Genomic DNA, 17,172 nt, shown 5'->3' with positions numbered 1-17,172 from the left:
CTGTAGGCTGTAAATGGGTTTTTCAGATAAAGTATAATCTTGATGGTTCCATTCAAAGATTCAAGGCCAGGCTTGTGGCAAAAGGTTTTCAACAAAATCCAGGAATTGATTATCTAGAAACATTCAGTCCCGTAGTTAACTCACCCACAATCAGAGTTATTTTGAGCTTAGCAGTAAATAATGGCTGGGAAATTCAGCAAGTAGACATCAACAATGCCTTCCTAAATGGTGAACTTACTGAAAAGGTATATATGACCCAACCTGAAGGCTTTGTTAGTTCTCAACATCCTCATCATGTGTGCAGATTAGTTAAGGCTCTTTATGGTCTAAAACAGGCTCCTAGAGCCTGGTTTGAGAAGCTAAAAAAGGCCTCTTTAAGCTGGGATTTTGTTCACTCAGTTGTTGATCCAAGTCTTTTTGTGTATAAAAAATTGGAAAAGACTATGTATGTGCTAGTGTATGTAGATGATATTCTACTTACTGGAAATGACACCAATTTGCTGCATGAAACCATACATAAACTGAATACTCAGTTTGCTTTAAAGGTTCTAGGCTCTCTCAAGTATTTTCTCGGTTTTGAGGTTACTAGAACAACTTCCTATCTTCACATGAATCAAGAAAAATATATCAAGGATCTCTTAACAAAGACTAATATGCAAGATTGCAAACCATGTACCGCTCCAATGGCTATTGGTACCAAGTTAACTTTAGAAGATAGTGATCCTTATGAAAATGCAGCTCTATATAGAAGTACAATAGGAGCCCTTCAGTACTTGACATTATCCAGGCCTGATATTGCTTACTGTGTTAACAAATTAAGCCAATTCCTTAAGGCTCCTACACAGAATCATTGGCAAGCTTGTAAGAGATTACTTAGGTATCTTAAAGGCACTTCTAACTATGGAATTCTCTTTACTAAAAGCCTTAGAATCAACCTAGAATGCTATACCGATGCTGATTGGGCCAGTAGCATTGAGGACAGGAGGTCCACAAGTGGTTGTTGTGTCTTTCTTGGCACTAACCTACTGCAATGGACTTTTAAGAAGCAGAAAGTTGTGGCCCTATCTTCCACTGAAGCTAAGTATAGAGCACTTGCTCAAGGGTCTACTGAATTGGCCTAGTTTTATAGCTTATTTTTTGAACTTGGTCTTTCTTTGTCAGAAATTCCAATTATTTGGTGTGATAACCAAAGTGCTCGGTCTCTTGCTTCTAACCCAGTGTCTCATGGTAGAACTAAACACATTGAACTTGATGCACACTATGTTAGAGAACAGGTTACTTCTCACAATCTCAAAGTTCAATATGTGCCCACTAAATATCAAAAAGCAAATATCTTTACAAAGGCTCTGCATGCCTCAAGGTTTGAAAATCTAAGACAAAAACTGACAATACAAGCTCCACCTTCCTCTAGCTCGATTGGCTCAACATCTGGTACTCAGTTGTAATTCTGTAGTGAAAGCTGTGTAGTTGTCGGTTACAGAGAAACTGGTTGTGAATTTTGCTTTTGCAGTAGAATTTATTATGAAGTTGTAGTTTTTGCAGTGGAGTTATTGTGTTGGTAGTTATTGAGTAGAAAAACTGTGAAGTTGAAGTTGAAGTGTGGAGTCAAAACTGTAAAGCTGTAGTTTTTGTAGAATGTAGTTTTATTGTGAAAGCTGTGTAGTTGTAGGTTACAGAGAAACTGGTTGTGAATTTACAATAGAATTTATTGTGAAGTTGTAGTTTTTGCAGTGGAGTTATTGTGTTGATAGTTATTGAGTAGAGAAAGTGTGAAGTTGAAGTTAAAGTTCTGAAGTCAAAACTGTGAAGTTGTAGTTTTTGTAGAATGTAGGATTTTTTTTTTTTTTTTTTTTTTTTTTTNAGGGTGTAATAGTAAGTTTATAAAATTTATGAATTTTTTTGGCATTTTCAGGGATGGCATTGGCCCACCCTGGGCGAATGCTAGCTCCACCACTAAAGATTACAAATGATCAACAATATATAAAAATAAACACCACAACAAACACAAAAAACATCACAACGATCGATATACGGTATTTGACCAAATAGTCTACGTCCACGAGTGATAATATTGTTTCATTACAATAAATCCAATCCTAGAGAGTATTCTCAAGTCTCGACAATAAGCACTGTCAAGTCTCTCTACATTTTATCTATAAAAACTCTAAACTAAAACAAACAAATTTGAGCCAATAAACAACAAAAGCAAATGCTTGTAAATGAAACACGCAATTGATAACTAGAAATCATTAAGCATTAAAAGTATTTTGAACAAAGAACCGCTGAGATATTGGTGTGAGAAGTTAACCATAACCAACAACTTAAGGAATGCTCTTTTTCAACAAGAAGAAAATTTTGCTCTTCACTCATGAAATTAAACATCGTAAGGAGCTGCAATCAAGAAAAGTTAAAATTAATTATCACTGCTATAGTCAGGGTTACATTGAAAATTTAATTTATAATCTTATATATGAAGAGACATTACTTAGCACATTATTCATAGGACAACATTTATAGTAGAACTTGGAATTAATTCATAAACATGCAAAAGTATTGCTCCTGAAATGATACAAAGCTAAGTTGGTGATTCACAATTTTTAAGAAACCGATTTTTCGAGTTCATGAATTCCATCGAAATTTATCAATAAGTACCATGAGATTCAAACCTCATGCAGTTCAGAATTTAAATGCCAGGACTAAACTTGACTAGCTACATGCCATTTTAAAGATTCAATTATCAAACCTATGTAACCAGGAATTAAGATGCCATCATAGTGAATTAAGAATGTCAATAGATGATCGTCAAAGTTAAACACCATTTAATCATTAATTAAAGAAGAAACGGTGTAAAATATGACAATATTATGAGAATTTAATAGTGATTTTTTTTAATGTATGACATTCCTAGGGCTTATAGTGTTTTTAAAATCAAGGTGGACTTTGCTTCAGAAAAATTATCTATATACAATGGACGTCTTCATTTCATTTCTTTAACATACATATCTCAAATCTTAAGACAATCTTATCATACTATTTAAAGCCTTTGCAACAAGAAAATATGTTCTTCAACACACCTGAAAAATGTAATATGTAAGATCATGATCCTCGATGATATGTGGACATACATATATATATATATAGGTGAATATGAGTTTTTTCATGTAAAGTGTTCTCAACTTTTGGATTAATCCAAATTTTGAGAATCTGAAATTAAATACTTCAGAAAAAAAAAAAAAATATCTATATACAATGGTAGTCTTCATTTCTTGTAAATACATACCTTAATTTTCTCGAAGATAATCCTCTCCTATTACTCTTTTCGCAAGCATATGCACAAACCACTATCTAAAGCCACTGCAGCAAGAAATATATATTTTCTTCAACACAAACAGCTGGAAGAATAAAATATGTAAAATAATGATCGTTGACCAAAATTATTATCCAGTTTCATTTTAAAGATATCAACAACAAAAGTAAGTTTCTCAAGAAAATCATGGCGTAATAATGATACTTGAAGACCATAATTTTGGGCATTATAATCTTGAAACTTCTACTTCTAACTCCTGAAAATATGGTTCAATAAAATTTACTAGTTTATAGAATAGGTAGACATATATATTGTAACAAATATTAGATAGTTCACCACCTATATGAATTTTTGAAATCCACCCATTTTAGAAAATAGAAAGTAATATCAGTGTGAAAAATCATATGACTGTGAATTTAAATTTAGTCAAAAAGATTGGATGATGAGTTTGGAAGATCTTATTTTGTCTCCAGCAAAATTATAGCCATGTATATATAATTGAAAATTAGCTGAATGATAATGAAAGATAACAAAAGATTGAAACAATTTCTTCGGAATTAACTACAATAACATTGAAATAAAGGAATCGATATAATCACCTGTGGCTCCTTAGGCAATATCGATTTGCTTCCCTCTCTCCACATACTTAAAATTAATCATAATCTTAGGAATACGAGAGATCTTGTCCCAATTCTGTCTGTGCCAATTATCGTAACACGCTTTCAACAAAGGACACCAACTGATATTCAATTCATTCAATGTTGCAATCTGAAGAATGTGGTCTGGTAATGCCTTCAATTTGGGACAATATAGAAGTGATAAAGAACGAAGACATGGCATGATTGTAGAATCACAAAATTCTTCCCATATCGCATTAGTTGTCGCTTCCCATTCTCCCCATTCCTCCATGTTAACAAATCTTAGAGCCTTCAATTTAGGGAAAGCAATAAATAATGAATGTGGCGAATTGACGACGCTCTCTCTTCCCAAAAATTCATTATCCACTTTTTTCACGTGCATACTTGATATAGAAAGTGACTCGAGGGATGACAATTCTCCCAACGAAGGCAAATGGTCTAAGTTCATGCATTCATGGAGATTTAACATTCTTAGCTTCCTTAATGACATTACCCATGTGGGTGAGATTGTCTTGCCTTTGTAGCCTCTAATCTCTAATCTCTCTAAAGTTGAAGGTGGTTGTAAGGCTTCAAGAACATTTTCATCGTATTTGCCGTCTCTTCTTCTGTATCTTTCTCGAAATTTAGATACAAATGAAGGAGGTTTTTCTTTCCCAGGATCAACTTTTTCTATCACATATCCCAACTTTCTTATACTTAGAGACCCTTGGAGATAGACAAAATTCTCCAAGCATTTAAGGCTACATGCATTGCTAGCATTGACACCACCACTAACAACAAATTCTTTTAATGTACGAAGACAAGTTAATCTTTCCATTCCTTTGGGCATGTAATTCAATGAAGTCTCATCATTTACCACATGCCTTAGATTTGTCAACTTTTCCATCCCCTGAGGTAATTTGTTGAGATTGATGCATTGACTGATCTCCAAGGTCTGTAAATTATACAACTCGCATAAACCCTCAGGTAATTCTGATATCTTTAGCAAGGAAAAATTAAGATATCTCAAATGGATCAATTTTCCTATCTTCGTTGATGGAATGTCAACAATTGAATCCTCGTACAAAAGGTTTCCACTAATATCTAATGCTCTTAAGAGCAAAAGTTGACCAAAGACTTCCTGTGGCACTGATGAAGAGTTTGTTACCCCACCTTGAACCAAGAGACTGCGCAATTTTTTAAAGCCAAATATAGAGTTGGGAAATGAGGCTTCCTTACTAAGCATCAACGTTGATTGACGAACTTCGTCTTGATAATCGGGATTTGGGCTTGGTTGTTCGTCACCATTGACTTCCATTGCCAAACATTCATGCCTAGTGATAAATTTGAGAAAATTGTACGCTATCCCATGCATCTTAGAACTTATGATACCACCGTCATCGCCTATATCAAACTCTTGGAAAAAAGAGCGTGTTACTAAGTAGTCAAAAAATTCTTGACCCATTAGTTCCATCTCTTTATTGTTTTATGATCCAAGGTAACCTTGTGCCATCCATAATTTAATTAACTGATCTTTGTTTATTAGGTCATTTTGGGGAAAGATGGCACAATATGAGAGACACCTTTTTACCATGGAAGGTAAATTGATATAACTCAACAAGAAGAAAGGAATACCAGTCTCAAACTCTTCATCAACTTTCCACATCTCATTGTTTAATATACTTTGCCACTCCGATGTAGTTCTTTTAGAGCACAAGAAACTCCCATCACTTTTATGGCGAGAGGCAAGCCCTTGCATTTATCTACAACTTGTTTAACAAAGGGTTCTAACTCTTCGCATTGTTTCGGCAACTTATTGAAAAATGCAAACCGTCTAAACAATGATTGACATTCCTCATCAGATAATTCCTTAACAGTGAGAAGGTCAGCCGCCTTCGTTATTCGTGAAATTGACTCCTTCTGTGTAGTGATCAAAATCTTACTTTCAGAATGTCAATTCTCTAGACAATAATGAAGGGGTTTCCACCTGTTGTAGTCTTCTATTTGCACATTGTCTAAGACAAGAAGAATTCTTCTTCCAATAATTAGTTTACATAGATGTTGTAGAAGAGACCCTAAATCTACAAATGCAGGCATTGCACCTTCTAAAGCTGCAACAATCGCTTTGGCAATCTTGAGCTCATCAAAAAGATTTGATGCAGAAACCCATATTTTTTCCTCAAATGTACCTGCTACCTTATCATTTTCATAAACAACTTTAGCGAGAGATGTCTTTCCAGTTCCTCTTTCCCCTACAAGTGAGATGATATAAGGACTCAACTTGACCAATCATCTCAGACTCATCAACCAAAGATATGCATTGGAATGGCTCAGGCTTCTCAACACTCCTATTCACAGTAAAACCAAACATATTTTTCTCTGTGGCAATACTGTGTAGTCAGCTGTTTAAATCTTTTATCAAGTAAGCTACTTGGTCATTGGGTATACGTAACAACTGGGAAAAGTTTAAGGAAAAATAATTGAAAATGGACACCAACACCATTAATTACTCAAAATTAATCTCTCAACTGCATAACTACTCATAAGAAAAACCTTTTAATACTGTTAAGAATCTGACAGCAATACAACCAATTGCTTTGGTACCATGTTGGAAATCTGAATCTACTCTGATACTATGTTGAAAATCGGAGGAGTAAAACATAAAAATAAGGAACAACAATAACAACATAAAATAGGCACACGATATTTTACGTGGTTCGGCCTAACTCGCCTACATCTACGGATGAGAGGGTTTTCACTATAATAATATGAATACGATACAAGTGTTTCATCACACCATACCCCTAGTACTTTTACTTAGGCGGACATCCCATTCCTATGGTGTTTAATACCCCTTGATATTTACTCGATACACGTATTTCCTTTACATCAAAATCCCTTGTATCCTCACATTCTCTCTTTCTTTACTTTCCTCTCTCATAACCTTAAATTGGTTCTAACTCCCTTATTTATAGGTAAAATAAGACATTCTTATTCTACTAGGATTCATATTCCTATTCCTAATAGAACTCTTCTAATTTAAATCATTCTCCTATTTTAACTTAAATAAAGTCCTAAACCAATTCTTCTTTTCTAGTAAAACTCAAAGTAAAAGGAAAACAAATATTCTTCAATTACAAATTCCTAAACTAGAAATTTGCCTAAAACTTAAATTTCTTTTCTTCTTGTTTGCCTTTTCTTCTTACTTGCCTTTCCTTCTTGATTGTCTTTTCTTCATCAATTACCAAAAAGTGTTCATATTCCAACAAATACAAATTAATGTTTAAATTCCTTTTTTTCCTTGATTCTACTCATAAGAAAAGGTTTCAAGGCCATATCTTTCTCTTCACATACACTAACAAGTTAACAACATTGGCAAAGTCATTCTCTAGGACTAGCAATATCTATTAGCGTTAAGATTGGATGAAAACTTAATTATAATCTTGACCATTGTGAGAAGTGTGGGAGTGTATGGTTGTATTACTATTCTTAATATAATGAAACCATTATCATCACTATAGACGTAGGCCATTTGACGAAACCACATCGTTGTACTGATTTGTGTCTTTATTGCTCTTATATATTGACAATTGTTTCTAATCTTGGATTAGGATATAATTGCTTTAAGCTTGGGATCCTTGGTTAGCTTCCGCACGTCTGGTGTTTGATAAATTGTTTTTTACACTATCAATTGTCCTAACTGACATTTAGGTTCTTTGTCTATATAAATTTTCCTAACAACCACTTCATTTATAAAATAAGGTAACTAATTCATATATGAATTAATTTATATAATATAATAACTAATTTATATTATTTCAAATTAGTAATCTATGAAGTAGCTAATATTATAAAATTATAGATTTATGAATCAATTATTAATAATTTTTTTTTCCATTAGCAATGGGATGCACCATATCCTATTTGATTGAACTGAAGTTTTTGTATACTTCTTATTTTGTACTTTATATTTCTCATTTTATTTTTAAATTTTAAATTTTTCGCTTTTAGTATTTTATTTTTCTCGATAAAGGTTGCAACTTTCACCTAATTAATTGCATATCTATTTCAAATTTAATGAAAAATTATTAATTTCATGCATATATCTAATCTTTTAAAATTTACTTTTATGATTGCATCTATAAATTAGGAGTGGTGTTATTTAAGCCCCGCCTAATTTCTAAGCCTCAAAATCAATTAGAAAAAATAAAAATTTTAGTTCATTCCAAAATTGCCCTTTCCTTATCCTTCTTTATTTCTCTACTTTCCTATTCCTTCTTAACTTCTTTCCTACTTTTTTAACTTCTGTCTGATTTCTTCAAGACAATAATTGAATGTTGTGCTAAATCAAATTATTTATCATTAAATTATTAATGATTTAATGAAATAAGAAAACAAGTTCAAGTGGTTTACTTCAAGCCAAACGTTACAGACAAAGAGATGAAAGCAGACGTAAAAGGTTTTGAAACAGTTTATTGAAAGTTCTAAATTCTAAAATCTATAAAACTAATTTAGTAAATAAACCAGAAAAAGGAAAAAAGTATAATTAATTAAATAAATAGATTTTGGGTTAGAATTATAGTCTTTAAAATTTAAAAAACTAGAAAAACTTGGTAAAGGTTATGATATAAATAGTACTTTTTGGTCATTTGTATATATAATATATTTTTTAAATTTTTGAAAATTATAATTGGCCTTAAACAGAGTTATGGTTAGGCTTGAATAACAACTCTTAAAAAAAAAAAAAAAAAAAAAAAAAAAAAAAAAAAAAAAGGAAGAATGGATTGGATAAGTTCCCACTTTTTATTAAAATTTATAATGACAAATTTAACCCTATAAAAATTATTAAAATTAATTTTAATTTCTTATTCTTTAAAAGCACTTTTGACACCCCACTATTATTTCATAAACTCTAATTTATGAGAATGAATAATAAAGATAGGGTTTGAAATATGAGATTGTTTGTAGTCACATATAAATATATTGTTATTAATTTCTTCAAAGTATTGGTAGCTATTTTAATCTACATATTTTTATATTATTTAAATTTATTATGTTCTTGGGAATATTTGTAAGGAATTTTTAGCTCTGAATTTTTAGAATTTTCATTTTGATTATCTAGAATTTTGTTTTAGGAATAACCGCGGTAGCTAGGGGTTTATCAAAGAACCGGCTAAAACTGGAACCAACGAGTACCCAAGGTTCCTGTTCCTACTCGAAATAGGTGAGGGTAGGTTCTGGTTCTAGAAATCAGGAACCGGACAGTTCCAACCTACAGGAACCGAGAATTGGAACCAAAACCGAAATAAAAATCAATCAGGGGTAGGAATCAAGACTGAATTATAATTTTTGTAAACTGTAGGGGTGTATTGTAATTTTTAGAAGGTTTATTTGTCATTTTTTTTTTAAGTAGGGGGTGATTAAATTAAGTACTCGAAACCGAAACCAGAACCGAAACCGAAACCTATGTTTCAGGTTCCTATTTCGGTTCCAAATCCAAGGAACTGGCCGGTTTCGATTTTGATTCCAATTTCTTTGAATTTGGATAGGTATTCAAAACCACCTACCACTAGTGGTACCAAGTATATAGCACAAGTGAAGGGAATGAAATGTTAACCCTCTTTTAAAATTAAAAATTTATGAAATTTATGTGTGCCATAAGAAAAAAGATTTAGTTTTTCAAACTTTGAAACAAGGTGTTTTAAAAAATGAGGCTTTTTAGTGGAGTGGCAATAACTCCACTGAAAAATAAAAAATAAAAAAGTATTAGTGCCTAGCCCATAAAGCCTCTAGGCCCTTTTTGCTTGGGCTTAAGCTAGGTATAGTCCATTTATGTCGTATCTATTGGGTTGTTCAGGGCCTTAAATTTTAAAATCGCGTTTGGGCTGGCCTAACATAATTCACTGTTTATTATGGGCTGGTCTAGTGCAATAGGTGAAATGGGCCTAGAAGAAATAGGTTGGGCTGGCACTATACCACTCATTTGACAAGTTTATGGAAAGTTATCTAATCACTTTTTTTTTCCTTTTTTTTTTTATTTTAAAATAAATGTATGTACTCAATTAAAAGAAACATAATATTCAAAATTTATATAGTTTATAAAAAGTATTTAAAATAAAATATTAACTTAAAAACACAAAATTATAAATGCAGCAAATTAATTATCAATTATAAAATATTGAAATGATAAAACTAGCTTGAAACTGATCCTAGAACGACACTTATGATAATCTATATTGACATGATTGATGATTCATCATTTATGCAACTATATATACAACATTGATTAAGCATAAACTAACATTCAGTATTAATATACCAAACAGGCTCTTAGTCAACCTCATTGCATTTTAGCTCTTTTTCCCTAGTTCGACATAATTTAATATGTAAAGAAGACAAATATATAAAATAAACTTTCCCCTTTGAACTCTTGGAAGGCCTATGATAAAATCCATTGATATGCTTTCGCATTTCCATTCAGGAATGTTGAGTGGCTGAAGCAAACTTGATGGTCTTTGGTGTTCTGTTTTCACCTGTTGACAAACCAAACACTTAGTCACATAATCTCTAATATCTCTCTTCATAGCTGGCCACCAATAACTTTTCTATAAATCTTGATACATCTTGGTTCCTCCAAGATGAACAGTATATGGTGTATCATGAGCCTCTACAGGAATCTTTCTCTTCAACTCAATATCTTGGGGAATGCATATACGATTCCAGAAACGGAAGACACCATCTAACAGGTGAAATTATGATATCGTGCCCTCAATCACTTGTTGACTTACTTTCTGACACCAGTCATCAACAACTTGTTTTTCTTTAATCTCTTCTATCAAAGTAGGCTGAATGTCTAACCTGGCAAGCCTTCCCGGTATCACCTCTATTTGGTCCTTTATCAACTCTCCCAATAACTCTTTCTGTCTTGTGAGTTGAGACAAGTAGGCCTTTCTACTCAAGGCATCAGCTACTGCATTTGTTTTCTAGGTTGATACTTAATTTCACAATCATAATCCTTTACCAGCTCTAACCATCTCCCATGCCTCATATTTAACTCTCTTTGGGTGAAGAAGTACTTCAAGCTTTTATGATCCGTATAAATGTTACTCTTTGCTCCATACAAATAATGCCTCTATATTTTCAATGTAAAAACTACAACAGCCAACTCTAGATCATACGTAGGGTATCTCATCTCATACTCTTTTAACTGTCAAGAAGCGTAGGCTATTACTCTACCCAACTACATCAATACTGCACCAAGTCCCTGAAATGAGGCATCTGTATAAATATCATAATCTACACCCTCATGTGATAACACAAGAAATAGGAGCTATGGTCAATCTTCTCTTTAACTCTTGAAAACTTTCTTCACAAGCATTCGACCATATGAAAGGTGTTTTCTGTTTGGTGAGAGCTGTAAGCGGCTTAGCCAACTAAGCAAACCCTGCTACAAATAGCCTATAGTAGCCTGCTAGCCCCAAGAAACTTCAAACTTCTTTTACTATCTTTGGCTGTTGCCATTCCAAAATTGCCTTTACCTTACTTGGATCTACTGATATACCCTCCTTTGAGACGGTATAGCCTAGGAAGATAACTTGATCTAGCCAAAACTCATACTTAGAAAATAAGGCAAACAACTTCTTATCTCGCAATCGCTGTAGCACAAATCTTAGGTGTTCTTCATGCTCCTCTTCTATCATAGAATAAACCAGGATATCATCAATAAACACCACTATGAATCAATCAAGACAATCTTGAAACACCCGGTTTATTAGGTCCATAAAGACTATTGGGGCATAATGCCCATATCTGGTCCAAAAAGCATTCTTGGCATTATCTTGCTCTGCAACCCTTACTTGGAGATAACCCGACCTTAAATCAATCTTTGAAAACACGACTGCTCTTTTCAGCTGATCAAACAAATCATCTATGTGAGGTAACGGGTATTTATTCTTCACTGTCACTTTATTTAACTCTCTGTAATCTATACACATCCATAGAGATCCATCTTTCTTCTTCATAAATAAAATTGGAGCACGCTATGGAGAATGGCTAGGTCGAATAAAATCCTTGTCTAAGAGTTCTTGAGGCTGCTTTTTCGATTCCTGAAGTTCAACTGAGGCCATCCGGTAAGGGGCTTTAGAAATTTGTGTTGTCCCTGGTGCTAGTTCAATACTGAATTCTACTTCTCTTTCCGGAGGTAAACCCAACAAATCTTTCGGAAATACATCTAAAAACTCCCGGACTACTAGTACATTTTGAATCTTTGGTTGTAGAACATCATTACTGTGCACTGCATGAGCAATATACCACAAGCACCCTTTTCTTAGCATCTTTCTGGCCTTTACACTGCTAATTAACATACTACGCTGGTGACCCTCGCCAAAATTAAACTTATCACCATCATCAAGATTAAATCTTGCTTTCTTCTTCCGACAATCAATCTCTACTCCAAATCTCCCTAGGAAATCCATCTCCAAAATAACATCAAAATGGGGCATATCAAACACTATAAAATCCACTGGCAACTCTTTTCCATGGATCACTATGACTCCCTTGGAAGCATCTCTTGAGTTACCACACTAACACCATCTGGTAACTCTATCTTAATGGGACAATCCACTATAATAGGTTTCAAACCTAATCTCTCTAAAATCCCATGTAATAAATGAATGTGTGGCTCCAGAATCAATTAATGCATAAAATGGAACTGAGTGAAATAATAACTAACCAGTAACTACGGATGGGCTAGCTTCAGCTTCACTCTGAGCTATTGTAAACACTCGAGCATTAGTACCTCTAGGTGTCTGTGTTGTGGGTGTAGGAAGGGCTTTGCAATCTCTCATCATATGCCCTGGCTGCCAGCATCCATAGCATACATTTCGGCCCAAATCTCTAAGACACTCCCTATAATGATTTCTTCCACCCTTCTGGCACTAGGGAACTTCAACAGTTTTCAACCTTTTATTTTGCCAATCCCTCATGTTCTTTGTGGGTTGAAATATTTTCTTATTTTGCACCTCTCTATTAGTGGGGGCATCAGCTCTATCTCTCTATAGAGCAAAAGGTGGAACACTAGGGGCTACTGCTGATGGAGTTGCTGGGGTTAGCTTATTCACAAATATTTCTACCTGTAAGGCTCATTTCAAAGCTTCACTATATGTCTGAGGAGACTGGGCACCGGCCATCACATCTCGGGCTATTTCTAGTTTCAACCCATACACAAACTTATCTCTCTGCAATTCTGGTGTACTCACTACACCTAGTGCAAACCTTGCCAGGGAATTAAATTTCACCGAATATTCTTTCACTGAACTAATCCCTTGTTGCAAACTGATAAACTCCTGAACCTTTTCATGAACTCGATCAACTGTTATATATTCTGCCTTAAACAATCTTCTGAAATCTCCCCAAGTCATCGAGGCTATATCGTGAGTATCCTCCATCAATTCCCACCATATACAGGCATCACCCCTAAACAGGAAGCTTGCATACTGAATCTTCTCCTGGTCTGTCATAGGGAAAAGTGTCGTCGTATGCTCCACAGATCTAGACCACTCGTTTGCCACTATTGGGTCTGTTGTACCCCTGAATTTTGACGACTGATGTTGACTAGGTAAACCATATATTAGCTCAATATGATTCTGCACCATGGGGGTACCGGCCTCTCTCTCTCCTCTCTAGGGGTCGGTACAATAACTACGGTCTTAACTCTCTTCGGTACAAAGCCTCCCTGATTCTCTACTAAGACTTGCTGTATAATACTACAGATCCTCTCTTCATCAAGGATATGGGGAGTAGATTCTGAAGGGTTGGACTGTTCACCCGTACTCATTGCCTTCTTATTGCTTGCTCGAGTTCTATGTCTCATCTACATAACACCAACATTTTTAGTCAACTCAATTAACTCATCTACTACAAGTAAGGAAAGATATAACTTACAACGGTCGACTACGGAATGTCAATGCGGCGGGAGAGGCACACTGTCAAATCCCAAAACCTTTGCTTTGATACCAAAAATGTAATACTATTTCTCTAGCTAGTACACTCGTAAAATAACAGTAAAACTCACTAAATATATATAAGAAAATATACTTGTAGATGATTATAAAACAATGGGCCCATAACTAATTTTTCTTTATATACAAATCTTTATATAATATAATAAAGTCACAAAACATCACTCAACAGTGTTGCCAAACCCTTCCGCTTCTTGACATGCCAAGTGACCACATCTTACCTACTACCTACAAAAACATTGAAAACAATAGGGTGAGCACTAATTGCCCAGTAAGTAAACCCACTATGCTCCTCTTCTCTCTCCATTGTTCACATTCTGAATTTCTTTCCTTACATCACACTTCTCTGTTCTTTCTCTATTCTTATTTCTCATTACTCATAATAGTAGGCATGGTATCATGCATAGGTATGATGCAAATGCACAAATGCATAGGATGTGCATTTTCTTTTCTGTTTTTCTATTTTTCTTATTTTGTTTTATGTTTCTTTTCTCTGTATTTCTTTCTTTCTTTCTTTCTTTTCTAGTCTTTCTTTCTTTTCTATTCTTTCTTTCTGTTCTTTCTTTCTTGCCGATCAAACTCGGTTGAGGCATGCATTTGAAACCCTCACCGTGTGAGTGTATTCTCTAATTCTGGGTACAGTCCTCATCCACATCACTTCTAACGGACTGTACAATTCTTCTTTCTGATTCTGAAGCCGCTCACTAAAGGTGGTGTGCATGCGGAGCTATGTCACTCACGGGTTGCCCGTCACAACAATCTTCTCTTCTTTTATCTTTTTACACTTCTTTAAATAAAATTTCATATTTGAACTTCTTTAATATTTCTAATTTCTTTCTATTTGTTCTTTAATTTTAATGTTCAATACTGCTCTTTAATGCTCTTATGAGTATGTATGCATGTAGATGGGCTCATGTTTATTATTCTTTCTAAATTCACATGTTTTGATGCAATAATGCAATATAGAATGTAAACATGTCATTCTCTACCATCTACAAACTCATCTCAAGATAACAAATAATCATATTTGTACATGCACTTTTGTTTGACATTTCATAAAACAATTTATATGCACACATCAACTCTAATTTGGTTACACTTCTACTTCTCTTCTAAGCCACCAAAATTTGGACTAAAACACACCAAGATTAACGTCAAACCTGTCTAGGATTCACACTCCATAAATTCTACTCCAATTCTTCCATAATTCATCCAAACTCTTATCAAACATCAAGTACGCAAACACTACTTCTCATGGATAAATTCTAACCATCATTCAACATCCATTCCATCAACAATTCTTCATATATAAGCATATACATGCATAAAAGAAATTGTCTACACAATATTATTCCAATCATAATTAGGGTTGGATTTACTTACCTTAGATGTGAGCAATCCAACACTTTAGTAGTCTTCCTTGACACAACTCCTTTTCTCTTAACACCTGTGAATACAAATCATAAGAATTCAACACTTCAAAAATTAAATCTCATATCTTAGTGCAAGGATCTTACCTAAGGATGCTTGAGATTGAAATTCCACTAAAAATAACTAAGATCTATGAATTTCCTTGAAAAATGATTGAAGAAATTTGAGAGGACTTGGGTGGTAAGTGGCGTGAATGGAGGAGAAGAAATGGTTAGGGTTTCATTCTTCAACTCTTGATATAACAAAATATTATTTATAGTTTCCCATTTTACCCTTTCACGTTCTATAAAATTTCATTTTTGTCCCTTAGTCAATTACCATAATGCCCTCATTTTATTGCATTCTTCATGAAATTCTATCTTTTTTCACTCCCCACTTTTTCAACTAATTATGAGTGAAAAGACCATTTTACCCCTAATGAAATTTTAAGGCATTTTCTTCACACTTGTTCAAGATAACTTCAACAAAATTCAACTAAAGGTATAAGGGCATAAGTAAAGCTACGTATCTCGGTGTAGGCGTTACATAAAATTAGTTAGTCCTATTTTCCTTTGGCATAACATAAGGAAAAAAAATAGAGAAAACAAGTAAAATAAAATAAGAAAATAAACTAAATTAAGATCTTAAATTTATTAGGAAAATTATCTTACATAGTATCCATTTTGAAAAGAAGGCAAATTATTTTGGTATTGTTGTATTTCTCGAATGTAAAAAAGGATAACCGTCTATTAAAAATGTCTTTCTAATCCTTTGCACCATCATTAATTGGAACAAAATTCCATTAGCGGTAGAATTGTTAGTTTCCAAACCTCAGAGGTGACAGGGTAGTAAACCAAAAATTGTCTAATTATTTAAAAAATATATTTATTAATTAGGACTTATTTTTTCTTGACAAATATATAATAACAAAAATAGAAACAAGACAAAAGGTAAATAATTGTTTCTTTTATGTTATAATTATTCATTTTATTATAGTATTTCAGATTTTTCTTTGAAAGAAAACTCTTTAGTACCAAATCCTTTTTCTGAAAAGAAAATGGTACATATCATAAAATCAAAAGGAAATATGCTTATAATAAGTCTATGGGTGATAATCCTCATGTAGTTTACATCATTACATGCGGCATGACATGCAAAATGAAACTATTGCATGAACCCAACCTCAAATGAAAATCATTGTTCAGTACGATCCTGTGATGCCCCAAAAATACTCACTGAATAGATGATTTTGTAAAACATTTTTTCTTTACTTATATTTTTTTGAAAATAATGTCTATGTGATTATGGTACAATTATTTGAATTATTTCTTATAAATTGATATTAATATACTAGAGATATATTATATATTTTCTTTTATTTTGTTTTTTTAATGTCTAATATATGGTACTGAAACTATTATTATTAACTGTTTACTTTATTAGTTCATTTATGATACATTAAAACTAATAATTGATAAATGATCTGACACCATAAACTAAATATATAATAACAAAAATAGAAACAAGACAAAAGGTAAATAGATTTTTCTTTTATGTTATAATTATTCATTTTATTATAGTATTTCATATTTTTCTTTGAAAGAAAACTCTTCATTTCCGAATCCTTTTTCTGAAAACAAAATAATGCATATCATAAATTCAGATGAAAATATGCATATAATAAGTTTATGGGTGATTAGAGCTGGCAGTGGGTCGTGCCAACCCACGGCACTGACACGACCCGACACATAAAAAGCAAAATTTTCTCGGCTTTGAGATTATTAGAACAGCATCCTATCATCATATGAATCAAGGAAAA

The 17,172-nt window shown here is 33.3% G+C and overlaps 1 protein-coding gene across 1 annotated transcript; it reads right to left on the bottom strand.

Annotated features, from left to right (window-relative positions):
• Nucleotides 1-3,916: 3,916 nt before the first annotated feature.
• On the bottom strand, nt 3,917-5,389 carry LOC116128738 (putative disease resistance protein RGA4). Its single transcript, XM_031414492.1, has one exon. The coding sequence runs from the start codon at nt 5,387-5,389 to the stop codon at nt 3,917-3,919; it is 1,473 nt and encodes a 490-aa protein (XP_031270352.1).
• Nucleotides 5,390-17,172: the final 11,783 nt, after the last annotated feature.

The sequence above is a fragment of the Pistacia vera genome, unplaced genomic scaffold (assembly GCF_008641045.1).
Source record: "Pistacia vera cultivar Batoury unplaced genomic scaffold, PisVer_v2 Contig202, whole genome shotgun sequence".
In the NCBI taxonomy this organism is placed as follows: Eukaryota; Viridiplantae; Streptophyta; class Magnoliopsida; order Sapindales; family Anacardiaceae; genus Pistacia; species Pistacia vera.
Note: the sequence above shows the minus strand (reverse complement) of the source record. Positions and strands in the feature narration are given on the sequence as shown.

Excerpts from the sequence above, each read along its gene's own strand:
- LOC116128738 (XM_031414492.1), bottom strand. The coding sequence starts at position 5,389 with ATGGGTCAAGAATTTTTTGACTACTTAGTAACACGCTCTTTTTTCCAA.